The sequence below is a fragment of the Salvia hispanica genome, chromosome 6, assembly GCF_023119035.1.
Source record: "Salvia hispanica cultivar TCC Black 2014 chromosome 6, UniMelb_Shisp_WGS_1.0, whole genome shotgun sequence".
NCBI classification, from domain to species: Eukaryota; Viridiplantae; Streptophyta; class Magnoliopsida; order Lamiales; family Lamiaceae; genus Salvia; species Salvia hispanica.
In genome coordinates, this window is record NC_062970.1 from 23,377,270 (window position 1) to 23,393,592 (window position 16,323).

Here is a 16,323-nt window from a genome sequence, read left to right on the forward strand (position 1 = left end):
CTTTTGATGAAGCTTGAGGTCCTATTTATAGGGGAAGATTATTCCTCATCATAGAAGGGAAAAGATCTTCAAAGTTTGGTAAATCTTGGAGCAAATCTAAGGGTGGTCCGGATTCGCCGCCTTTCTCCGGCGGGCCGCCGCACAACCTGGCCACGGCGGTCGCCGTTGGAGTCCGGAGACTCGACCCTTCGGTGGCGGACCGCCACATGTCCTCCGGCGGTCGCAGGGCGAGACTCTCTTCTCCTAAAGTAAATTTCCGAGGCGGGCCGCCACATAGCTCTGGACCGTCGGGCGCCGGCGGTCGCGTCTGATAACCTTGCGGCGGGCCGCGTGTCGCCGTATGACTCCCAGATTTCCAGGACTATGCGTTTTTACTCCCCTTTTCGGCTCAAATATGCACATTTCTCACAAAACACGTCAAAATACCAAAATGTATAGAATATGCAAATAATGGACATGTAGAGTGATTTTGATAACAAAAACGGACCAAATAATGGCCTTTGCTGCATCAAATGTGAATGATCCTTCCAAAGAAAAGGAGGAACATGTATATAATGCATCTTGCCAAATTATACTATGCATTCTTAAGTTTAATAATTGTAATATTGTTTGTTGTAATTTCCAACAGGGACAAAAAACAATCTACACCCGTAACAAGACAAAACATAAAGTAAGTGATGCGATCAAATCTCCTTATGCTGTGCGTGCAGTTACAATGTCAAACAAACTGACGGGGGATGAGAGGGAACTGTATTTTTGGATGATGAGTACTGAAATCAATGCCACGTACGTTTTCGTATAAAATTGTTTTTAATACCAAGTATTTATTCAATAATTGTACAGAATGATAACATCCTACATTTTGTAACAGGGAGCTGATTGTATTCAACATCAACAACTTCAAAATTACTCATGCTCAACTAATGTCAATGCTGCCATATGCAAGGATCCATGTTGCAGTCATAGATGGGTGGAGTTGTTACTTAAATTTGAATGAGAATTTCAAGTCCCGTACATCACCCAGCAGATTGTTTCTGTCTACTTTCACCTCCGTATGTCTCAAACACTTAATGCATATTAGACTTCTCGTATGGTTGTCCTAATTCTTATTTTCTTTGGCTGCAGAGTGGTACAGTTGTGGACCCAAAGACTGATTGGAGCAATGATCAGACAAAGGAGGTCTTTCATGAAAGAATCATTGATGAGCTGAAGTATATCCAAAACTTCAAATGGGAAAATTACAGTCTGGTAATAAACTATCAATACATTGAACTACAATATGTTTCTTAGTGGAATGCAATTAAATATGCTCATTATTATGCACCAGGTTTTTTTCCCTATATATGCAAACGACCACTACTATGTGGTTTGTTTTGATTTCTTGAAAGCAACAATCTGCGTGATAGATAATGTTAGATCAGAAGAAGCTGATGTTGGGGTTAGATATGGCGACCAAGTCTATAGGCTGGTAAGCAAGCAATGTTATATATGTTATTCTGCAATATACAGTATATAAATATGCAAATATCATCAGCTTGACAATGCTTATTTAATAAATTGCAGATAGATTTCTTTGTCTACACTCTGGAAAAGTATGGTTGTGCTAGCTACGGTCGCATGCTCCAAAAAGCAACTGTGAAGGTTCTAGAAATGAAATGGAGTGCTAAAGAAGACACTACAGATTGTGGCTTGTATGCAATGCGCCATATGGAGACTTATATGGGCATGAAGGTCACTGACTGGAAATGTGATCTGACAAACAAACAATCAAGGCCTCTGCAGCTTCTTCGAGCCAAATATTGTACAGCAATGCTGTATAACAACAACAATAGGGCCTTTAGGTGTGTGTCAAGACTTGCCTCACATCAGTATACAGAGGCAAAAAAGACAAGACCGATTGATGTGGAGAATATGGTAGCGGAGTACAAGAACAAACCATCTTGGCGTGCCTCACAATGAAAATAGGGCCTAAGGCTGCTGCAACAATGAAGTCTTGGATGTTTGCCATGAAGTCTTGGATGTTTGAATGAACTTGTGCTGAAACATTTAGTTTTATAGTTTTATTTTGGGGTAGACAATGTAACTGACTTAATTTGGTTTGACTTTTTATCCATAATTGTTTTGATGGCAGTTACTCATAATATGCTTGCATGCTTCAGATTAAATACAGATCATATTAGTTTCTGGGTGTAACAAAGTGTTTAGGACCTATTTTGATTTGAAATCTGAGATTCAGTTAGAGCAGGGAGTTCTATTGGGAAATTATTGCAGTGTAAATGTCATGACTTTGCATAAAAGAAACTTAAAAGAATCATCTAGTGAATGAAATTAATGGAATTTGAGTGAACATTTCTTTAAAGTCATGTGATGTTTTCCTAGCACTTGAAAGCTAATTATGCTTTGGTTGTAGAGAATACTGACTTTAAGGTTGTGTACCACCTAGCTATACTCTCGTTCTATTAAACTACATCAGAAAGAACAATTGTAACAATAATATGTAAACTGCAACATTGCTGTGGTAACACAGCAATATTCATTGAATAAGACTGCAATATAGTACTGTAAAATTTTGTAATTAAAAAAGATTGAAGTTAGACTATTTAATGGAATAAAAGGCAACTTGGAAACAATAGTATAAAATTAATAGTAATGAAGGAATAGAAAGAAGAAAATAGTGTGTCTGCACTCGTTTCATTAGACTGCAATATATCTACCCTAATACTGCAATATCTTCTGTATAAGACTGCAACCTGATAATGTAAAAATGAACTAACAATTTTATTTTCCCTTTTGTCGACCACAGTTCCTAGAGTCATGGTGACCAAATTCGCCACATTTTTTACACTGACGCAATGGTTTGTTGTTCAACTTTATAGCCTTTTCCTTCGCGGACACCAAACGGCTTTTGGAATCACTTTTCGAACCTTTGGTGGACACAACTGATGGTGGTTGTACTCTAACCACAGCTGGCTTTTCAGCAAAATAGAAATCTTTAACTGGCTTATCCTTGTCTCCTGAAGATGGTTCATGGATTCTTGTCATAAGACTCTTCCCAAGCTCATCAATTCCAGCTGAAAACAAATCAATGATGGCACTATCAGCATCAAATTTTTTCATGTAACTGAAAAATATGTCAGCAACTTTATTCTTTGACTGTTGGTTTGGATCTGATAAAAGTTCAGGATCTGTCAAACATCGAGCTGGTCCACGAATAGCATCAGCTAAGGCAGTCTTCAACCACCTCACATGGAAGTACTTATCAGGTATAACCTTCAAAAACCTGTTCTTGAAAACCAAAAATATATGACTACAAAGAATTCCCTCTCTCCCAAACAATTTGCAAGAACAGGAATACGAATCCTCACTGATCGTGTAGGTAACAACCCAAGATTTACTATACTTGTCCTTTATTGTGGAGATCTCTAACACATCATCTTTCAACAAACCATCAGTGCTACAATGGTGCAATGCGTCCACTATCTCACGTTGCACTCTCTTGAACATGTGATCAGTGTACTTTGTTGCAGCATGCTTTTCTAATACCAACTGACTGGAGAACGGTGGTATAATAGTTGAATCCATATAATCTAACTTCGAGCTAGAATTTCTCTGTGCAGCCAAGGCATGATCAAAATTCATGATGAACTCAACTAGATTGGAGCGAGGTCTGGTGAATGTTTTATAAAAGCTATTCTCAGACTCGGAAACAGACGTCGTCCTAATAAGAGACCCCATGGGAAAGTCTCTAAAATAGGCAGGGACCCACATCTCTCTATCGTCAAACATTGTTACAAACCACTCGACATGAAGAAGCTCATAACGCTCCATTATCCCCATCCATGAATCTTCAAACTCTTCCGGCTCTAGTACCTCAGACCACACACAAGCACTAATCTCTTTTTTCAACTCTTCATTTTCTAGACATCTCCTTGGAATTTTGTCGGTAAGTTTAAGCATAATGTGCCACATGCACCATCTATGCTTTGTATCCACCAAAACATCACGAATAGCTGCTCTCATACCTCTATCTTGGTCGGTAACAATCATCTTAGGAGCTTGACCCATGGATTCCAAAAAGTGCTTGAAGAGCCAAGAATAAGATTCTGTGGTCTCATTGGATAAGAGTGCAGCTCCAAATGTGACTGGCTTTCCATGGTTGTCCTTGCCCGTGAAGGGTGAAAATATCATGCAATACCTGTTTCATACATGTAAATGGTAGACTGCAATATTAGAGTCCAAAAACTGCAATATAATACACAATAGACTGCAAATATTAGAGTCCTAATCTACAATGTTATCCAAACAGAAACCTAACACATGGAATGCAGAATTTATATATAAACGAACAAGGCATTACCTATTGGTATTGTATGTGGAGTCGAAGGAGACAACATCACCATACAGTTGATAATTACGCTTAGATATTGCATCGCACCAGAAAAGCGCTTTCAACTCTTTTGAACTCCCAAGCTGATAGTGATATGTGAAATCAGGACATGCCTTCTTTTTCCTCGCCATTTCATCTAACAACATTTGTGCATCAGAACCTTCGACATAAGTTTTCAGACCTTGGACATAATTCCTAAGTTCTGCCACGGTGATTCCAACAGTGTCATAGCCGCCCAAGAACTCATTCAAGAATTTGAATGTCATGGTGGGTCCAATATTGGCTTTCGTGCAGTCCCATATGAATCGCCTGTGTACTTCACCCAACCTACGGTTAATATGCATGTAACGTCTAAACGGAAGTTCAATCATACTATGATTGTGAACTTCCACAAATTCTTGAACAACATACCCCAAAAATCCAGCCTCAAATACATACTTGAGTGATATTCGCGCCCTACATTCACACCTTTTGGATGTGCGTCTACGTTTGGTTATAAAACCCTCTTGTGCATGCATCTCATCCATTTCAATCCCCACCTTCAATCCCTCTCTGTTACAAACAAGATATTGCCACGTAACAACATCTCTAGTAGATTTGATTCCACGTTTACGCACATCAAAACCAGTTTCACGACCATAAGCTTCATAAAAGGCAATACCCTCATCTAATGAATGGAATTTCTTACCAACATAAGGACGGAGTTCGTCGGGGCATGCTGGCACACATGCAACTAGATAAAAAGATAAAACATGAGGCAAATTAGTTCAGATACAATTGACTGCAATAAACGATAAGGTGAACAACAATGTGATACACATAAACCAGCAATTATTGCATACGAAAATCTGACAGCAATATGACAGCAATTACTAAAACTATTAAACAGAATCAGAATGAGCAAACAGAACAATTAGTACTACATAATCAGAATATAACAAAACATAACTAGGCAATTAAAATATAACAAAACACAATTAGAAACAACAAATAGAACAAACTATGCAACTATATAACAAAACAGCAAGATGTAACATGTAAAACAGCAAATCATACAAAACAGAATCAGAAACAAAGCAACATTCAACAAAAACTTTCCCTACAATCAAAATCACAAAATACTCTTCAATCTGACAAAATTGGCAAACAATCCATCACTAAATATGACAATAATCCATAGTGCGACAGAAAACACATGAAAAATTGATAGAGAATTGAGGTAATGACGAAATCCACCTGCTGGAAAAACATCCAGATCAAAATCGATAATTGATTCACCCATATTTGAACGAATTTATGGAATGGATTGCAGAAATAACAGAAAATCGATTGCACAGTGATGTGATTGCAGAGAAATCGCTGGAAATACTAGAGGAATCAAATTGAGATGGATCGCACAGTTCGTGTGAGTTTGGGTGATTGAATAGGTCAAATTGAGATGAACTCAAACTGGATTGAAGCCGATTGCGTGAAATCGAGACTCGAAATCGAGTTTGCTGGGTATTTTGCAGAAGACGCCTTCAATTGGCGTGAATTGAGAATGTTGGTAAGGAAAGTGGCTTGGCGTGAATTGTTTCTTAGAAGATGAAAAAGAGATTTCCCAATTTGCCCTTTAGCATTATAATTTGATTAAATAAAAATCAAATGAGCTGCCATGTGGCAGCTTCTTAACCATCCGATTTCTAGATCCTATGGCTGAAATTGGTGTTATGGTGTTATATTAAATGGTGTTGTCATTTTAGCACAACATATATATATATATATATATATATATATATATATATATATATATATGGGCATGTTAGGGTGCCACCACCCCTTAAAATAACACCATACCACCATTCCTAGCCAATCATTTGTACATGTGGACGAATAATAAACTACCACGTGGCAAAAAAAAGTAAAATAATCTGAAAAAGACGGCCAACAATTTGTTGCTCTTTATCCAGCAATTTTTCTTGTCCAGCAATATCCGACACACTATACAAAGAATCTATAGATTGTTGTGTAGTGTTTGTAATATTGCTGTGTAGGGTTTATAATATTGTTGTATAAGTGGTGTCACGGTGTCACTTTAAGAGGGGTTGTCATTTTAACACAAACCTATATATATATATATATAAATATAAAATAAGAAAAAAATTATCAATAATAAAATATTAACATAATACTACTATTAAAGAGGTAGTATTATAATTTTTTTCTTGACATGAAAAATAATGTAATATGATTAATTTTTTAATAAAATATTATTACTTTAAAAAGTTAATATGCATATATACTGTAGTAGTATATTGCACGCCTACTATATAAATATATTCCATATTTCATAGTAGTATACGTATATATTGTAGGAATAGTATATTGCACGCCTATTATATGAATGTATTGCATATTTAATGTAGTCCACTTTCCATGATCAATGGATGTCTATTTTGTGCAATTAATTTTATTGAATTTATGTTTAATTGATGTTGCATGTTAGCTTTTTTATTTCCATTTGTAAAGAAATGAGGTACTAAGTCACTATGTCAACTTTGTATGGAAGAATCATGGAATTTTTACTCAAAAGAGTGAGTGTAAGCCGTTGTTCCTCAGTAGCTCAGTGGTAGAGCGGTCGGCTGTTAACTGACTGGTCGTAGGTTCAATTCCTACTTGGGGAGACGTAATAACGAACTTGCAAAATGGATTTGTTTATCATAAAGAGATTGGTCGTTCCGCTGGAATAATGATAAACAAAACGGAAGCGAAAAAAGAATTTTCAAAAAACGGGATTCCTGAAAAAACGGATTGATTCCAAAATCCGATTGAATCTAATGATTTACGTTATGGAAGAAAGACATGTATAATCACATTTAAAAACCTTTGATTAATCACGATTCCAACGATATTTAAATAAACCAATGAAAAAAATACTATAGAATATTTTCCTAAAACGATTTAAAATCAAGTTCTCTTCCTCATTTGGTGCGTTCAAAATAAAGCCCAGCCCACAATATTCCTTCTCACCGCCATATGCGGCCCAATAAAGGCCCATATTGAATTTAAAGAAAGCGCAGACGATTAGGGTTCCATACCCCATCTCTTCGCAGCGATTTCAATCTCCCCTTATTCGATCGGTAAGTTTGTGTTCGGTCGTCTTTATAGTTTTCATCCGACTTAAAAAAATTCGCATGGTTTTCCGCTTTCCTTGAAAAAGATAAAAGTTATGTTCTTTGTTTGCATCTTGTTTGAGAATTTTTAGATCTAAATTAATCAGTTTTACTTCCTCAATATATGTTAGATTTTTTGTTTTAAGCATTTTTTGATCGTATTATCGATTTTCATTATTTCTGATGCTTATAATTTCATTGCAGTTATTTAAGGAGTTTCTGAGTCGTTTGCTGTTGGATTGAGACAATGGCGTCGAGATTTTGGACTCAGGTTAGCAATGAATCCAATCGATTTTTTTTGTTCATTTTCTAAGCATTGTCTCGATAACCAATCTCTATTTTGCTCTGATATGTAATTTAGTTCTTTCTGATATGCACTTGTTGTAGGAATCCCTGTTTATAGTTTTTGTTCCTCTCAAGACTGATTATTTCAAATCAGACTCGGATTATCAATCAACTCTGATCTTTTTAATTGATTCCTGGATATTTTGGTCCAGTTTTGATGATTTATTGCATTTTAAATTTTGTTTAATTGAATGTTTAAACTGAGGGATATGCTCCTAGTCCAATAAATTGTATTTCTGTCGAACTAGTGCTCTTGTATATTGAAAACTTGATTTTACGTAGTAGTAGTAGTTACGAATTGAACATTTCCCTTTTTTATGTAGGGTGATAGTGACACTGAGGAGGAGGAGAGTGACTACGATGAGCAGGAAGACAATGTCGCTGTGGAAACAACCACAGCGACAGCTGCTAGCAGATATTACTCTGGCAATGCTAGTGATAGTGATGATTCTGATGGGCAAAAGCGTGTTGTTCGCCGTGTCAAAGACAAGAGGTTTGATGAGTTGTCTGCTACTGTTGATCAGATGAAAAATGCCATGAAAATTAATGACTGGGTGAGTCTCCAAGAAAGCTTTGAGAAGATTAATAAGCAATTGGGCAAGGTCATGAGGGTGACTGAGTCCGATAAGCCACCAAATCTGTACATTAAGGCTCTCGTGATGCTGGAGGACTTCTTGAACCAGGCCTTGGCCAATAAGGAGGCGAAGAAGAAAATGAGTAGTAGTAATGCCAAGGCCTTGAATTCAATGAAGCAGAAGTTGAAGAAGAACAATAAGCTCTATGAGGATATGATCACTCAGTGTAGGGAGAAGCCTGAACTTTTTGAAGAAAAAGTTGATGAGCAAGAATCCGAGGATCCGGAAAGTGACACTGCTACGGATCCGGAAAGTCTGGAATCAGAGGAGAGTGACGATGAAGAGGAAACTGGAAATGATGCAGAGACTGGTTCTGGATGGGAGAAGATGTTGAGCAAGAAAGATAAAATGATGGATAAGCAGTTCAAAGATCCTAGCCAAATTACTTGGGACACAGTGAACAAGAAGTTTAAGGAGATTGTTGCTGCCAGGGGTAAGAAGGGTACTGGGAAAATGGAGTTAGTTGAGCAGCTCACTTTCTTGACTAGGGTTGCCAAGACCCCTGCTCAGAAGCTTGAGATATTATTCAGTGTTGTCTCTGCACAGTTTGATGTCAATCCTAGTCTGAGTGGTCACATGCCCATCAATGTGTGGAAACAGTGTGTGCAGAATATGCTTGCAATACTGGATATTTTAACGCAGTACTCTAACATTGTGGTAGATGATATGGTAGAACCTGATGAGAACGAAACCCAAAAGGGAGCTGACTTCAGTGGTACAATAAGGATCTGGGGTAATTTGGTAGCTTTCCTGGAAAAGGTGGACGTTGAATACTTTAAGAGCCTTCAGGTTATCGATCCACACACACGTGAGTATGTTGAGAGACTCAAGGATGAGCCTGTGTTTTTAGTCTTAGCTCAAAATGTGCAGGAGTATTTGGAAAAGGTTGGGGATACCAAGGGTGCATCAAAGGTGGCTCTTAAACGAGTTGAGCTTGTTTATTATAAACCTCAGGAGGTTTATGATGCTATGAGGAAATTGGCTGAGCTGGACAGTGGAGAAGCCGAGTCCGGAGATGAAAAAGTTCAGGAAATTAGGGGACCGACAGCTTTTGTTGCAACTCCTGAGCTGGTTCCTCGTAAGCCTACTTTTCCGGAGAATAGCCGTGCCCTGATAGACATACTTGTTTCACTTATTTACAAGTATGGTGAAGAACGGACCAAGGCACGTGCTATGCTCTGTGATATATATCATCACGCCATATTCGATGAATTCTCAACATCGCGTGACTTGATGCTTATGAGTCACCTTCAAGATAATGTCCAGCACATGGATATATCCACACAAATACTTTTCAACAGAGCCATGTCACAGCTTGGTTTATGTGCCTTCAGGGCGGGTCTTGTTCTTGAGGCCCACAGTTGCCTCTCAGAACTGTATTCTGCTGGCAGGGTGAAGGAATTGTTAGCACAGGGGGTTTCTCAGAGCAGATATCACGAGAAGACTCCGGAGCAGGTATATTTTTCTGGTTACTTTAATTTTATTTTATTTAATGTTGAAGATGTTTAAAGCTTGCTACTTTTGAAACTCCATATTCAAATTTATCTGATGGAAGTGAATTAAATATAAGTTTCCCCCTTTTGTTACTTTGTTTTTTTAATCTACATCGATTTTTTAAAATCTGAATTTATAAGTGGATAAGTGTCATTTTTGTTGTCTTTGGCATTCGTTGAGTCCTTGAGATTGTTTTTAAGCTCTCATTCTGGCCTCTAAGATTCTAGAAATTTGCAGGAGCGGCTGGAGAGAAGGCGCCAGATGCCTTACCACATGCATATAAATCTCGAGTTTCTTGAAGCTGTACATCTGATTTGTGCAATGTTACTGGAGGTCCCCAACATGGCAGCCAATGTGCATGATGCCAAACGTAAGGTCATAAGCAAGAATTTCAGGAGGTTACTTGAGATGAGTGAGCGACAAACCTTCACGGGCCCGCCTGAAAATGTCAGGGACCATGTAATGGCTGCTACTCGGGCTCTCAGGCAAGGAGATTTTGACAAGGCATTTACTGTAATCAAATCCCTCGACGTGTGGAGATTGCTGCGCAACAAAGATTCGGTTCTTGAGATGCTCAAGGCTAAGATCAAGGAAGAGGCGCTGAGGACCTACCTCTTCACATACTCCTCGGCTTATGATTCCCTAAGTCTGGACCACTTGTCTAAGATGTTTGATCTTTCGGATGCAGAGACGCGTAGCATTGTTAGCAAGATGATGATCAATGAGGAGCTACACGCCAGTTGGGACCAGCCAACAGGGTGCATTGTCTTCCATGATGTCGAGCACACTAGATTGCAAGCTCTTGCTTTCCACTTGACAGAGAAGCTTACTGTGCTTGCAGAAACTAATGAGAGGGCCATGGAGGCCCGCTTTGGTGGTGGCGGGATGGAGGGTCTTCCTCTTAGGAGGAAAGATGGTCAAGATTATGCTGGAGCAGCAGCTTCCGGCGGTGGCGGTGGTAGGTGGCAAGAGTTTTCATTTAATCAGAACCGGCAAGGGAGCAGTGGAGGCAGAGGAGGCTATACTATTAGTGGTAGGGCATCGGCTCCAGGGCTCGCTAGCAGTGGTTTCTCTCGGGATCGGCAAGCTCGTTTGGGTCGGGCTTACCACACAGGCTCTGGTGCTAGGGGTGGCCAGTCTGATGGCTCAGCAAGAATGGTTAATCTGAACAGAGGGGTTCGAACTTAGGTTTAGTGTAGCCGATTTCCATCTCTCATAATTTAAATTTTGGTCCTTTTTTCTCGATAAATCGACAACTGTTTTACAGTGCCTTGCACTATTTGCTGTCTTGTTCTTGCTCATATCAAATTTTGCTATCTAATTGTTTAAGGATACGTGTCTTTGTAATAGATGCTGTTGAACTTGCTACTTTGGCTTATGTTTTACCGAGTAAGTTTATATGATTACAACTTTTTATTAATTGTTCAAAACTCTGTTGAGGTTAAATTTAGATTCTATCGTTGTTTCGCTATCGTTGTTTCGCTTGTATTATCGAAGCAAACACACTTTCTCCATGGCGCTTTGGAACATGCAAACTTTTTATTTTTAAAAATTTGACCTTGTAGTAACTTTGATTTAAAAAACGATTATCAGAAAGAAGATTATAATTATTGTAATTTGATTTTAGTTGATTTTTTTTCCAAGGGTTAGATTTACGGTTGTGTTCATAAACTAGACAAGATATGAATTCTCAAATCTGAAATTTATACTTCCAACATCAAAATATCAACACGTAGATTTAACCTTTTTCTTTCTCTCACAAATATGAGAAATTGCGGACAAAAAACAGAAGAGAAACACCAGATTTTGGTCGATTTCAATAAACACTTGTTGGGATTCCACAAAATCATTTTACTGATTAAAAATCCTGCAAAATTAAAAATTACGAAAAATGTTGATTGATGGTCTAATAACACGTTCTTTATCCACGACATTAGAAAATCATATGCCTATTAACTCTTGTTGGAGCTGTGGACTCTTTAACAGATATATTCAAGACTTCGGAGTACAAAAGTCTAAAGGTTAATTTTGGTCCTAAACATATGACCAACATATAAATTTGGTCCAAAACCTTTACTTTTTCAAAAACAGGTTCATAACAAACTGCACAGTTAGTTTTTTGACGGAACCGCAAAAAAAGGACCACACCGACAAGGATTTCATTTGTTATGGACCTATTTTTAAAAAAATGAATGTTTTGGACCAAATTAATATTTTGATCATATGTTTAGGACCAAGATTGACCTTACTCAAGTGCAAATAACATAAATTTTAAATTTTGTTACAACGGCTAGTCGAAAGCCAGTTTTGGGGAGAGATGAAAAGGGGAGTTGAGCAGGTTCAGCTCATAACCGCAATTACACACACTTAGCTCCACACAGTAGACGAGTGGAGAGGGAAAATACACTATCCTGGCGAGGAAATCGAGAAAATCGAATGTTTGGGGCACTCTACTACTACAATAACGAAAATGTATCCACTTTGTTATTTTTTCCATCTATGGGAAAAACGCCAACCGCGTTGGCGTGTTATTAAGGTAAAACGCCATCTAAACCGGCGTTTTACAATTTAATTTTAATTTTATTAAAATAAACTACGTATTATAACACGCCATTCAGGTTGGCGTGTTTAATTAAAAAATGCCACTGACAAAGGCGTTTATAAGCAATTATTGGAAAAAAAAATACATTATTTTAATTTATAGACGCCGACTAGGTTGGCGTGTTTAAAAAAAAAAAAAAAAAATTAAAGTTCATAAACGCCGATGTCATTGGCGTTTTTAGTCAGAATGAATTATACCCGCTTCTCCTCCCCCAAATCGCGAAACCCTCCTCCCCAAAATCGTGAAAACTCACACTCAACTGCTGCTTCTCACTGATTTCGCCCTCCCTCCATCAATTGCATCAACAAGGAGTGAATTGGTGTCATTCTTCCGCATATTTGAATTGGGAGACGTTTATTTACGTTTTTCTAGTGATAGATTTTTGATTTTGAAGAATATTTTGTTGATACCTTCTTTTAGAAGAAATTTAATTTCAGTTTCTAAATTGTCTTTTGATGGATATTCGATTTCTTTTAATGACAATTGCGTTATTAAGAAAGATGGCTCTTATATCTGTCGTGGTATCATGGAAAACAATCTGTACACAATCACTTCTACTCAATTTAATCAACGTAAATCAGAACTCAATGCTACATCGAAAATTTCTATGAAAAGAAAAGAACCTTCAAGTTCAATGAATGAAACGTACTTATGGCACCTTAGAATTGGTCATGCCAACGAAAGAAGAATTCATGCGATGGTTGATCAAGATCTTATCAAAGGTCTTGAGAAGGAACCATTTTCGAAGTGTGAATCCTGTCTCGAAGGCAAGATGACAAAGAGACCTTTTAGGTCAAAGGGGAATAGGGCCAAGGAAGTACTTGAGCTCATTCATACTGATGTGTGTGGACCAATGTCAACCGAGGCAAGGGGCGGTTTTCGATATTTCGTCACCTTTATAGATGACTTCTCAAAAATTGGATACATCTATTTGATGCGCTACAAGTCTGAAACTTTTGACAAGATCAAGGAGTTTAAGGATAAAGTAGAGACGCATCATGGTAAGAGTATCAAATGCCTGCGATCTGATCGCGGAGGCGAATACCTAAGTGTCGAGTTTTTGGATTATTTATCAGTTGCGGGAATTCAATCCCAAACGACTGCGCCGGACACACCCCAGCAGAATAGCGTAGCTGAAAGAAGGAACAGGACCTTATTGAATATGGTCCGCTCGATGATGAGTTATGCACGGTTACCTATTTCGTTTTGGGGGCATGCTTTGCAATCAGCAAACTATCTCTTAGACAACTTACCTTCTAAATCAGTTCCTACTACCCCATATGAGTTGTGGAATGGGCGAAAGCCCAATCTGGAACATCTCAGAGTGTGGGGGTGTCCGGCCCATGTATTGGAAAAGGATCCAACTAAGCTGGAATCTAGGACGGAGGTTTGTGTGTTTATAGGTTACCCTAGAGGAACGAAAGCTTATGAATTCTATAGTCTCCGAGATCAGAAAGTAATTGTGAGCACTCATGCCACATTCTTAGAGGAAGACTTTGTAATGAATCATAAGTCCAGCAGTGAGATAGCTCTTGAAGAGCTGACTCAAGTCACAACTTCCATTAACCAAGAACAATTACCTAGTGTAACAACAATTCCAGAAATTTCAACTAATACTCAAGATGTTGTAGTGCCGCGTCGCAGTGGGAGGGTCTCTCACAAGCCCGAAAGATACATTGGTTTGGGAGAGTGTATGGATCACTCCTCGGACAGCAATGTACTTGATCCCTGGAATCTTGCAGAGGCGCAGGCAGATGTCGATCATTGCGAATGGGTGAAAGCAATGGATTCGGAACTACAATCAATGGTGGAAAAAGAAGTCTATGATTTGTCTGTCCTACCCGAAGGTTGTACTGCCATTGGAAGCAAGTGGATATACAAACGTAAACGTGGACCCGATGGACGAGTTAAAGTCTTCAAGGCAAGACTAGTGGCTAAGGGGTATACCCAAAAGGAAGGCATCGATTACGATGAGACCTTCTCCCCAGTGGCCATGCTCAAATCGATCCGTATACTTTGTCTATAGCAGCTTACATGGATTGGGAAGTATAGCAGATGGACGTTAAGACTGCGTTTTTAAACGGAAGTCTTGAGGAGACCATCTACATGGAACAAGCTGAAGGTTGTGTGGTAAAGGGCAAGGAACACATGGTTTGGAAGCTTAAGAAGGCCATTTAAGGCCTCAAGCAAGCATCTAGATCATGGAACCAGTGTTTCAATCAAACCGTACAAAAGTTTGGATTCGAAAAATGCCCTAATGAAATCTGCGTGTATAAGAAGGTTGAAAAGGGAAATGTTGTGTTCTTAATTTTGTTTGTCCAGCCAGTTCGAGATGAAAGATATGGGTGATGCGGGACACATTCTCGGTATCAAGGTTCTTAGGAACCGTGCAAAGAGAACGTTGTGCTTATCACAAGAATCTTACATCAACACAGTACTTAGACGCTTTAGCATGCAAGATGCCAAGAAAGGTTTCCTACCTTTTAGACATGGCATCCATTTATCTCAAGAGACGTGTCCTAAGACAACATCTGAGATAGCAGAGATGAGAAGAATACCATATGCCTCTGGCAGTTGGTAGTCTCATGTATGCTATACTTTGTACTAGACCCGATATTTGCTTTGCTGTTGGCATGGTAGAAAGATATCAATCAAATCCCGGCCAAGGACATTGGACTGTCCGTAAAGAACATACTCAAGTACCTTAATCGGACTAAGGACTATGTTCTAGTTTACAATGCAACCGAGCTCTATCCTTTAGGATATACAGTATTCAGCATTTTCAAGCTGATGTAGATTCGAGAAAATCAACTTCCGGATATTTGTTTACCTTAGGAGGTGGAGTCAGTAATTTGGAAGAGTGTAAAGCAGAAATGCATTGTATACTCTACCATGGGAAGCTCGAGTGCATGCTGGCCGCTTCGGAGGCCGTAAAAGAGGTCAGTATGGCTTAAGAACTTCCTTCTCGACTTAGGTGTAGCTGCTAATTTGCCCCCAAGAGCATCACCATTTATTGTGACAATTCTGGTGCCGTGGCAAATTCGAGGGAACCACGGGCTCATAAAGCGAGTAAGCACATAGAGAGGAAGTATCATATCATTCGAGATATAGTGCAAGGAGGAGACATAAAAGTGGTCAAGATTGAGTCAGAAAACAACCTGGCAGATCTCACGAAGGCATTAGCGGTAAAGCCGTATGAAAGCCAAGTTGAAGAATGAGTGTTCGACTAATTCAAGACCTCAATCCACTTTTAGTATAAGTGTGAGAATTAGATGTTAGCACAATTTTGTATACTCGAAAGTGTTTTGAGTATAAATGGGAGATTGTTAGAGTTTGTATACTAGAAATCACGTTTCGAGTGATTGAATACCGTAAAACTCTTATTTCAATTTATCCAAGGAATAAAATAGATTTTTGTCATAATGATAGTTATGTTTTAGCATCAGAATGGATGTTAATGCATGTTTAAATGTATAAGTTAACTTAACAAAGTCTAAGTCTTTGTTTTAGTAAACCGGTTGTGGGCGGCGCCCACTTTAAGGTAACACGGTCAGTTTTAAACAAAGAAAAAGATGAATTTCACAACCTAGTTGGAATTAAATTATCCATTGAGAAAGGTTGCAATGTCACCCGCATATTTCTAAGCCTTAATTAAATAAGATGACATTGGTGTGGTATAGCACTGAACGGATCTAACAGCAAGACTTG

At 38.5% G+C, this 16,323-nt stretch overlaps 2 protein-coding genes and 1 non-coding gene across 4 annotated transcripts; 2 read left to right on the forward strand and 1 right to left on the reverse strand.

Moving 5' to 3' along the window:
- Window positions 1-2,778: 2,778 nt before the first annotated feature.
- On the reverse strand, window positions 2,779-5,669 carry LOC125194963 (protein FAR1-RELATED SEQUENCE 5-like). Its single transcript, XM_048093175.1, has 4 exons — window positions 5,624-5,669; window positions 5,230-5,265; window positions 4,358-5,120; window positions 2,779-4,195 (listed from the first exon to the last, which is right to left on the reverse strand). Exons 1-4 carry the CDS (start codon window positions 5,667-5,669, stop codon window positions 2,779-2,781), a joined length of 2,262 nt encoding a protein of 753 aa, XP_047949132.1.
- Window positions 5,670-6,978: 1,309 nt separating this feature from the next.
- TRNAN-GUU lies at window positions 6,979-7,050 on the forward strand. Its single transcript has one exon. It is a non-coding gene; the product is annotated as a tRNA-Asn (tRNA).
- A 353-nt stretch (window positions 7,051-7,403) lies between these two features.
- LOC125193538 (eukaryotic translation initiation factor 3 subunit C-like) lies at window positions 7,404-11,433 on the forward strand. 2 transcript variants are annotated; one of them, XM_048091362.1, is made up of 5 exons: window positions 7,404-7,506; window positions 7,744-7,810; window positions 8,208-9,974; window positions 10,251-10,771; window positions 10,855-10,968. In XM_048091362.1, the coding sequence occupies exons 2-5, from the start codon at window positions 7,787-7,789 to the stop codon at window positions 10,859-10,861; spliced, it is 2,319 nt and encodes a 772-aa protein (XP_047947319.1). In that variant the 5' UTR covers window positions 7,404-7,506; window positions 7,744-7,786; the 3' UTR covers window positions 10,862-10,968. The 2 variants fall into 2 exon arrangements, with proteins under 2 accessions (XP_047947319.1, XP_047947318.1); XM_048091361.1 differs by having other exon boundaries at window positions 7,432-7,506; window positions 10,251-11,433.
- Window positions 11,434-16,323: the final 4,890 nt, after the last annotated feature.

Excerpts from the sequence above, each read along its gene's own strand:
- LOC125194963 (XM_048093175.1), bottom strand. The coding sequence starts at position 5,669 with ATGGGTGAATCAATTATCGATTTTGATCTGGATGTTTTTCCAGCAG. Across the intron at positions 5,121-5,229 it reads CATATTGCTGTCAGATTTTC|TTGCATGTGTGCCAGCATGC; the intron begins GTATGCAATAAT and ends CTTTTTATCTAG. Across the intron at positions 4,196-4,357 it reads TCCACATACAATACCAATAG|GTATTGCATGATATTTTCAC; the intron begins GTAATGCCTTGT and ends TGTATGAAACAG.
- LOC125193538 (XM_048091361.1), top strand. The coding sequence starts at position 7,787 with ATGGCGTCGAGATTTTGGACTCAG. Across the intron at positions 7,811-8,207 it reads CGTCGAGATTTTGGACTCAG|GGTGATAGTGACACTGAGGA; the intron begins GTTAGCAATGAA and ends TTTTTTATGTAG. Across the intron at positions 9,975-10,250 it reads ACGAGAAGACTCCGGAGCAG|GAGCGGCTGGAGAGAAGGCG; the intron begins GTATATTTTTCT and ends AGAAATTTGCAG.